The 9,913-nt window shown below is 38.9% G+C and overlaps 2 protein-coding genes across 3 annotated transcripts in view; one reads left to right on the top strand and one right to left on the bottom strand.

The window, feature by feature from the left end:
* Nucleotides 1-3,427, bottom strand: part of LOC103388572 (polypeptide N-acetylgalactosaminyltransferase 1) — a 42,036-nt gene extending 38,609 nt beyond the window's left edge. For both annotated transcript variants that reach the window (XM_008323619.3, XM_008323618.3), the window contains exon 1: nucleotides 2,442-3,427. The gene's annotated coding sequence lies outside the window, so the exon portion shown is untranslated. The remainder of the gene's footprint in view (nucleotides 1-2,441) is intronic.
* Nucleotides 3,428-5,243: 1,816 nt separating this feature from the next.
* On the top strand, nucleotides 5,244-9,681 carry ino80c (INO80 complex subunit C). Its single transcript, XM_008323620.3, has 5 exons — nucleotides 5,244-7,724; nucleotides 7,981-8,097; nucleotides 8,185-8,296; nucleotides 8,627-8,694; nucleotides 8,767-9,681. The coding sequence occupies exons 1-5, from the start codon at nucleotides 7,548-7,550 to the stop codon at nucleotides 8,896-8,898; spliced, it is 606 nt and encodes a 201-aa protein (XP_008321842.1). The 5' UTR covers nucleotides 5,244-7,547; the 3' UTR covers nucleotides 8,899-9,681.
* Nucleotides 9,682-9,913: the final 232 nt, after the last annotated feature.

Here is a 9,913-nt window from a genome sequence, read left to right on the forward strand (position 1 = left end):
GAAAGGGAACAATGGCACTCCTGTGCTCCAAGCTCCAGGTGGCTGTGGAAACCCAATCCCAAACCGAGCCTTGCTGGCACACAGAGTGCCGGGAACACCGAATGCTGCTGCCTCTCTCCGGAGACATGGGTCAGAATAGAGCTATTGTTCTAGATCAGCTAGACCAATAAATGCAATGAAGTAATTCTAGATGGCATACAGACTGGCTCAAAAACTACACACAGGCTGAATATCTTTCACTTTCATTTTTACACAATTAATAGCAAGAGAAAAGGTTATCTCTAACCATGATTATAAAATACAATTCAGTATCATCTCAGCACGATGGAGATGTCATACAATTCATGATGTATGAATATAACAGAAACAAAATGTATTTACATGTTATGGTTTAACGTGTGCAAATCCGTGCTAAAAACATAAAGCTGCTACTGTCACAATCCAAATAATCCCTAATGCCCAAGCTGTCCTCAATACAAAGATAAAAGACAATTCAACCAGAGAGACATGCAAAAAAGCAGATACATCTGTGGTGGCACGCACAACGCAGGAAACATATCAGGTCGAGTCCATGGCCTTGAAATGAACAAACATGATTCATTTCCTTTCACTGCTACAGCAGACAGTCATGAAATAACACGGCACTGACTTCAGAGTCACAGCTCTGACAATAGATCCTCGTCATGACACACTAAAGCCATGTAAGGCGTCAGAACACCACAGCCACAGCCACAGGTAGAAAAGGAGGTTTTTATCAGTTTGCTAACAGCAACACAGCTTATTCAACCACTGCACAGACACAATGAAAGCCACACACAGTGACGATAAATAATACATGCTCTTCCTTCCTCTCCCCTTTAAGGAACATGACAGGTTCATTTAACGGGTTCCCCGACAATCCTACGTCTTCATTTCCTCTTCTTTATCACTGCTCCTTCATCCAGGATTGATAATAAATCAATTTACTCATGTCTTCGGATAATTACAGCACCATTGCTGCATACTTACTCATGCATTCTCTTTTCTGTCACTCATTCTGATAGTCTTTTCCTGTCACTAAAATACATCCACATACAGCTGTATACCCACAGCTGCCAACCAATAAAAAAAACATGTAATTGACTGAATAATGTGGGAAAAAGATAAGACCCTGTTTAACAGGAGACTATGAGGAGGAGGACCCTTAAAATCTACACATTGAAGTAAAAAGATTGTGGTCTGCCTTAAGGCTTTATCTCCTCAATTGAATCAAACTAAGTGTAAGGCTGGGGCAGAATACCTCAAATACTGGAAGTCGTCAAATGAGCAGTTGATTGAAAATGCCTCTGTCATTGGACTGTCTCTGTTGACTGATGGAGTTTTAACAAAATATTGATTTGGGGGATGAAACGAGCAATACTTTGAATAAGAGGAAGACATGACATACAATCTAATAAATGCAACCTTCTGCAGTTAAAAATCTAAGCTCAGCAAAAACTGTATTTTCGAATAAAATAGTGCCAACAACTACTCCTGGGTCACAATCCACTCTTCAGATATTTCACATATATAGGAAACCTAGACTCTGCTTTGGGATCTTATTCCCTCTGACCCTATGGTGTTCTAATGTTTTTCACAGGTCTTGCTTTAGTTTTTTTGGTTCAAGAACCAGAACTATGCCAGAAACTGTTTCATCAGAAGGATATGAGTGTGCACTTAATAATAATGTACACATTACATACTGTGTGGCTAAAACCCAGTGTGGTTGAGTGTCTTGCCCTGGGACACATCAGCATGTACACTAGTGCAGCCTAGGATGAATCCCCAACGTTTCTGTTGGAATCTGAGTCACTCTACCTACTGATAGGTGCCGATAGATTCAAACTGTGCTAAAACAACCCAACAGAAACACAATAAGCCCGAACCTGGGGTTAAATGTAGAGAATCCGGCTCCTCTTACCAGGTCGTGATGACACAACGGAGCCTAATGTCCAAAGACTGACAGGAGAATGTATCCTTACTCGGCTTAAACATTTAGTTTTACTTATCCCAAAACATTCTAGATTTTATTTGGCTGTAGTAATATGCGGCAAGTGATGTGTTTATTAACATGGAAGTGGCCCATTCAGCACAACCTGACAATTCATGACTGTAAGTGTTCTTCAGTCTCACCGGCGACAAAAGTAGTGTTTTAACATTAAACTGGCTCGTAAGTGACAAAGGGTTATGAATTAGCGGTCGGTAAGAAAGAAATAAAAGTGACATTTAAAGTGTTAAATGGTGAGTGGCATCACGTCTCCGTTGCTTGGCTGCTTCTGTCAACAACGAGCACTCTGCTACGGCGCCAGTCCGTTACTGCCTCACCGACCAGAAACAAGCCTGCGGTTCATAACGTGACACAAACCACCGCCGCCGCCGCCACCACCACAGCAATGTCACTGTGTTTTTCACACATTACTCACCCGGGGAGACGAGGGTCCTCAATCCGCCGACTCTGTGGCGCAGGAGAAGGAAGGCAGGAAACTGATATGACGCCGATGTGGTTCAAAGTGTCACAGCTAAGTTAGCGGGTTAGCTTAGCGAGCTAACGATGATGGTGGAGGCAGAGATAGAGAGAGTAGAGGGGGGAGCAAGCTGTGTTCTCCTGTCGCCGAGATAAATCGGTAATACTGAAGTAGAAAGCCGAAGGTGCGGTTTATTTGGTTCTCGTGGATTGCGGCCACGAGAACACCCCGGTGTGTCAAAAAGCGGCGTCAGAGGAGACATCCATGTGAAAAGACCGTCAGTGAGAATGTGGGTTCGGTCATCGACAGCTGTGCGGTGTGAGCTCCCCCTCTCTACGTAGAGCTGCCTCTGTCTGTCTGCCAGAGAACTGAAGGAGATGGGAGAGAAGAGGAGAGAGGAGGAGGCAGGGGAGTAGAGTAGTATTGCTGCTGCTGTGACATGGAACACTATGACCAAAGCCGTAACTTCCTTTTTACAGACATCACATAGCTACATGTGAAAGGCGATATTTCAAATTAAATTCGCTTAAGTCTTGTATGTGGCGTAAATTAGGAATAAATAAGGAAGATAACAGACATTTTGTAGCAACATGTATAGACAAAACCGAGAGCTTACTAAAGCGGCCGAACTCCCAGTTTGAAATTTGCAACAGAATTGTGGCCAACGATTCGGTCCCACTGTATGGTCGGCGGCCCACTGGTGGGTCTTGCACGTACTGCAAGTGGGTTACATACTAATCTTTATAAAACCATATTTTTAACGTTTTTGGCAAATAATCTACTATAAGGGAGATATTGCAATGACACCCTACCATAGTATATTCTACAAAACTGTGTAATGTTTATTTTTATAGCTCTAACTCTACACTGATCAGGTTATGTTCTGAGATTATTGACCAACATGTTGGTCACTTGGGTGACACACTGACAACTGCTGCTTGTCTCAAAGAAAAAAAACTAATCCAGGAACATTTCCAAGTATTTGTGGAATAATTCACACATCAGCATATCATTTGTGTTCATATAATTATATATATCAAGTCCTTGTACCATGTTTTTTATATTCAGTAGTAACCACTCTGTTCCTACAGTTACTGTAGGTCATTACTGTAGTATACACATACTAACTGTGTAATTGTCAGACACTGAACATTGTCATGAATCAATTTCTAAATAAAAAAATGAAATTTTATAGAGTAGAAAAATGCAGGAATATAAAGTTATGTCATGGGAAATAATGTATATGCCAAGTTTTTAAAATAAATTGTTTATGTATTGAGATAATAAGATGTAATTAAAGTTTTGTCGCAGCCCAGCTTGAACCAGCCGAAATAACCTAACAACAGCCTGTCAGCTATGATAACAGGATGTCTCAGACATGTTTGAGTCTGGCATACTAAGTAGGAACAAGCCTTGAAAACCAAAAGTCATCATTCATGATTTTAGGTAGAGTTGTAAATTACTTATTACTTATTATTAAAAAAAAAAGTTTTACATGCACTCAAACTATGGAACAATGCAGTACAGCTGTGTTCAGCAGTGAATATAATAAGTATAATAATTTTATGGTTACTTTGTTTCCACGGAGTTACCCCTGAAATGCTTGTAAAACATTTAAGGATTTAAATCTCTGAATATTCTAAGTACTCTTGTATTGTCACAGAGGTGAACTGCATTAATGTTCTGGGCTAAGGATGCACACTTGGGTCCAGAAGGTTTTGAAATATTTGAGTGATTGTTTGTGTCAAGTGTTGGATTTGAAATGTAAGCAGTAAAACAGACACACGTCCATGGCAAATGTCCGACTGTCAACAGCCATAAACGTGACGTCAACAGTACTGCCCACCGTTACCTGCTCCGTTGACGAGCTGTTTAAAGGTCTTCACCGCAGACGGTTATTTTCAGCTATAATTCCTTGTCGGTAGAAGTAGCACTTTGGAATGTTAACACTGCTGCCATTGCTGGGCTGTGCTAAAACCCTGACATAGCCACTTACTTTACTTTTTACTTTACTACAAGGATGGATTTTTCTTTGACTCAGTGTGCAGGTCAGTGTCTTATTCCGAGGATGATTCACGGTGCCCAATATATGATTAAAAAAAGACGTCAGTCTACCCGCTGGGAGTTTCTCAGGCAAATCAGCTTGTGTCAGCAATATTATTATCCACTGTTCCACATGATAATTTAGTAAAAAGCTATAAATCATTTTTATTACTCAACTCTCTACCTGCTCAGATAGAAAAAATATAATTTATCCCTTTAGTTGAGATGTGAATTTTAATACGTCTTTAATTCTAGGTCAGATTATGAACATTGTGGAAGTATTCTGGAAGCAGGGGACTCAACAATAGTCCTATCTAAAGAAGAGGACTGTAGAAAACGTTTGTTTTCCACTGGGTTAGACATTAAACGTGAATCTTTATCTTTTGTCTTTTCTTATATCTCTAGAAACAATAAATCCAATGTATGAATTGAATCTAACTGATTTACTAAAAAGTTGCTGAATAAAAGCTTCAACTCTTTCAGACAAGTACCATAAAAGTTTTGATTTAAGGACCAAAGAAATTCTTCTTCAGGTTCTTGGTTTTATATTAGTATCACACATTCACCTCATAAAACCCATTAAAAGTTTACTTGTACTCTAATTTGAGAAGATAATTCATGCACCATTATCTTGCACGCATTTGTCATCCTTCACACAGACTCATTCATATTTAATGACCTCATTATCAAATGTCTTCACGCAGGGCAGTGTTTAAACACATGCATGCATTCCCACAGTATATCTTGCCATTCCAAACACTGACACAAACTGTATGTAACCCTGGTTTAATGTCTTGCTGACAAGTCAACTTGTCATAAATCCTGATGAGAATTCTGCAGCCTTTGACACCAGAAGAGCATTTAAAAGAAATATGTTTTACATTGAATACAAATACCTGATAACTGCAAAAACATTCCAAGCTTATTAGATTATTATAGTTATGTATTATAATTATACAGCGTAAGCTACTTGTACTTGTGTTGCCTGTTATACCACAGAAAAAAAACACAATGCATACTAATTTCAACACGGCTCCTGCTACTGTAACGCTGCCACTGGAAATTTCACACCTGATCTTAGGTAAAAGAGGACAGTGTCATTATGTTTTGTTAGCAATGAGCTAAAAAACTAAAGCAAAACATCATCAATTAGCGGTCGGTAAGAAAGGAAGCAATATCATCCTGTACAAGGAGCCATTGCAAAGGGATTCACCAGAGCAGAGCAATCAACCTTTATATATCTTCAAAGTTGTATTCAAATGCTATCTGTGTTTAAATGTTAGACAAAGGCAAACCTTGTTCAAACTGTTGTCTGTTGCTTCCAGTATCAACTTGACAGTTTTAAGTGGGTAACGGACAGCTGAGAACAGCTTACCTTGATTAGGAGCCAGGGAAACCTCTACCTAAGTGCTACCTAAGTGTTGTAAGCCTCAGGTAGTTGGGCAAAGTTCAATATCCCTAGAATGACTGCACTAATCTGCTCTGAAGTGTTTTTTGAAAGAAGTGTGTCATAAGGCGAGATATGTGTACGCCTTATAGTTTAAAAGGACTATATCTTCACCCATAAAACATTCATGTCTGTCTGTAACTGAGCTCACTCACAGTTTCTACAGTGAACTTTATACTCCATTCTGTTTACTTTATTCATGTAGCTGGCAACAGCAGTAGGCCAGTGCTGAAATATGAATGGGATATTGGTAAGAGACCTACAGTACGTCTAAATCAGCATTTTAATCAGCAAGTGTTGTTTCTCTAGTCACTGACAGACTGGACAAGGACACAGACAACTGCAGTAAAATGTGTTTCCTGAATGCAACCCCTCACGCTTCCTCATCCCTTAGACAAGCAGTATTCAGCTGATATGCCCCCGTGTTGAATCTGTATTGTGTGAAGATGCTGACAGGGCCCACCGTGGTGGAGTAGTGCAGATTGATAGATACGCCAGAGGCACGCTAACTTCAAAGGTGTTTGTAACCGAGAGACAAGCAATGCATTTACATGTACATAAACCTGAACCTCCCCAGGCACTAGATACAAGATAGCAGAAAGTCACACTGTCTGTAGTTATTCTGACAATCAGGACTAACTTATTTAACTTTATAAACTTTTGTTACACAGGTTGTTTTTTAACCCAGTGGGCTTCGAAACGTAACGGATATGGCAGTTGTAAGTTGACTTGTGGTTTTGCTAAAAATAAATCTACTCTGATCTCTGAGACTTTCTCAGCTCTAGCAAAGCTACAAGTTCACATATTCCTCAAAATTAACAACAAAGGTTGAACAACAGTTAGTCTAAAACGTTTACATTTTAGAAGAGAATGGGAATATATACATACATACTGCTAGGTAAAGTAGTAGAGGACCCCCAAAACGGTACCTCTACAATTCCCTTTCACATTATTGGGACTCTACAATTTATCAAAAATATAAAACTCTATCATGCTGCTTTAAATAAATGAAATGATAAAAATTATCAAAATAAAAACCCATAGTCCTGAGTTAAGTTTAATTTTAAATCCTGTTTAAACACACGGTGGCAGCAAAACTACAAGTAACCAATATATCAGTGGAGCAGAAGTTAACGACCACGCTGTTATTGTAGTTGTCATTATTGGTAATAGGAAATCAAACATATATGGTATTAATATTATTACGAAATTATGCTAAATACATTGATTTACGTTAAGTATATTGGCCGGTTTCAAATTGTGTCTAAAACTGAAATACAAAAAAATCGTGGACATGCTATTTATTTTCCCTTCGTAATTTACTGAATTTTAAATGTAATACAATAAACTGTTGTGCTATTAATGCTATAGTATAATCTCAAAGAACATTACAGACGAATGTTAATGGAAAACAAAAGATAAATAATGTTTATTTAAAGTCGCCGGAAGTGAAATCTTTCATGTCCGGGTCAGACAATGTTTACTGTTTTATGGTCTAGCTAAGTCTAATTTTTGAGTGAAAATAAGTTTTCGTGGCGTTATTTAACGACGAGTTTATCGTTTTCTTACAACAAATGGCCTCCCAAATACCCATAACCATCAGGGCGCAGCCGGTGGCGGCCAGCTCTGCAGCTCTGCGGGGAAAGAAACGTCCGGGCAGTCCGGCGGTTTCAGCCGTACCGCAGTCCACCGGGAACGGCAGCAAGAAGAAGAAATCCCCGCAGACGGTGATACCGACACCACCGAGTCAGGTGACGACACACGCACACACTGGTGTTTGTTTGAGCTAGTCACATAGAAATAATGCATTCTTTAGTCTGTTACATAAACATTACACTTTATGAAAATACACCTTCTCCTTATCTTAACTACCGTAACTCAATTTCCTAAATATTACTTTAAACCAAATCTTGACCTTTCTTAAACAATCATTTTAATGTGTATTTAACTGCTGTAGGACTTTCAGTCTTATCGCTATTTTCTCCTACCTCCTACCTCGCCTTTTAGGTTCCAGTAGTGGAGACCGTGGCAGAGGTTAAAGCAGTTGGATCGTTAGACAGCGGTCAAACGGTCACCTCAGAGCCCGCAGCAAAACCTCCCCCATTCAAGGACCCCACGTTTATGGTGAGCGTCTGTGTCCAAACACGGCTAAATTTATCTGCTTGTTCGCCTTTTTGCTCAGTGTCTGTCCTCTATTTTTGTCTCAATCAGCATTCTGGGATTGGAGGAGCAGCAGCAGGCAAAAAGAACCGGACGTGGAAAAATCTGAAACAGATTCTGGCTTTGGAGCGGACGTTACCCTGGAAGCTCAATGATCCCAACTGTGAGGGACTAGTACAATTTTTTTTTTCACACACGAGACAGTGTTCTACATTTTTATTCACAATAAGGTTTATACTTAGGTAATACCTTTGTTGTTAAATGCAAAAAATAATACATTTATTCACAGGGTGTATTCTAATGATGGGTTTCAGTTGACTGATACATTTAAATGGTTGTATATAGAGTTTGTCATAAGGGCTCATTCAAAGTAAATCGTTAAAATTTAATTTGGTCCTAAGAATAAATGTTCAGATCTTGAAACGGGATTGTATAAAAATTGTTAGCCTCTCAAGAAACAAAAAACATTTAAAATATATTTGTTTCTTTTTAGATTACAGCATCGACGCCCCTCCTTCTTTGAAACCAGCCAAAAAATACTCGGACATCTCTGGACTTCCGGTGAGTCTCCAGTTAAGTGCTGTAGGTCACTCGGTGTAAAAACACAACCTGAATAATTATGTCCTCCTTAAGGCAAACTACACAGACCCTCAGACCAAACTACGCTTCACATCATCTGAGGAGTTCTCTTACATTCGCCTTTTGCCCACTGATGTTGTTACTGGTTACCTGGCGCTACGGAAGGCGACATGTATCGTACCCTGAATGCAGACTAAGGACTGGACCTTAGTATCGAATCAAACTAGAGCTGGACTCGAGTCTTTCTTACACGTCTTTGAGAACATGAGCAGCTGAGATGCTGATTGAGTCTTAAATGTTACTGTGATAATCAATTCTGTACTCGTTTATTTTGTCTTTTTGATAAACCAACCATCAATTAATAATTGCTTTGATAGGAACTGAAATATAATGATACAGGTTATTTATTAAAATGTGATTCACTGTGTCCAATATCAGTGTCTGTTTTTCAACAACACACATCTGTATAAATCCATTTCACTTTAAGAGTGACATTTCTGTGAATAGTTTGTTAAAAGAACAAATGTATCTTCTGTTTTTAAGGTGACAAAGTTCCACATTTTATTTGACTTAAAGAAGAATTAATAATCACATTTTTTCTTCTTTCTTTGTTCATTTTTACTTTTTAAACTCACGTTTCTTCTTTGTGTTTTTCAGCACAAACTTAGCAACATAGCAAAGTATTGCCTGCAAATGTAGCTGGACTACAGCTGGATTAAAAAAAAAAAAGAAATTCCCAAATGTAAATGTGATATTATTGTAAATGTAATTTGTTTCTTCAACAACTGCATTTGACACAGTGTTTAATTTCTCCCCAGTTTGTGCAGTGATGGCATATCATTAATCTTACTTGACATCAGAACAGAGTTATTTCCACAGTATATTTCATGCCATTTTTCGCCAACTTGATGAATGAGTTCCAGTTCCACTCGCAATAAAGACACGCAATAAAATCACCAAACCCCCAAACCTGAAATCTCAGATTGAAAAAGTGTTTAGAATAACATAAAGGATACGCAGATATTTATTTTGTTATTTCTTTTAAGATCTTTTTTCGGAATAAAAACACTAACGACTGACACTGTTACAAGTTCCATTGACACACAAGTCAGGCGCTTGTGCATACGACTAAGACCGTGTAGTCACTAGTGGAACTTCTCCAGCCCTGGCCTGTGGTGAAGCTGATGAAGGCACTATAGTA

The sequence above is a fragment of the Cynoglossus semilaevis genome, chromosome 13, assembly GCF_000523025.1.
Source record: "Cynoglossus semilaevis isolate Cse_v1.0 chromosome 13, Cse_v1.0, whole genome shotgun sequence".
NCBI lineage: Eukaryota > Metazoa > Chordata > Actinopteri > Pleuronectiformes > Cynoglossidae > Cynoglossus > Cynoglossus semilaevis.

Bases quoted from the DNA above. Each gene is read 5' to 3' on its own strand.
- ino80c (XM_008323620.3), top strand. From the start codon at position 7,548: ATGGCCTCCCAAATACCCATAACCATCAGGGCGCAGCCGGTGGCGGCC. The intron at 7,725-7,980 runs GTGACGACACAC...CTCGCCTTTTAG, and splicing joins TACCGACACCACCGAGTCAG to GTTCCAGTAGTGGAGACCGT. The intron at 8,098-8,184 runs GTGAGCGTCTGT...TGTCTCAATCAG, and splicing joins TCAAGGACCCCACGTTTATG to CATTCTGGGATTGGAGGAGC.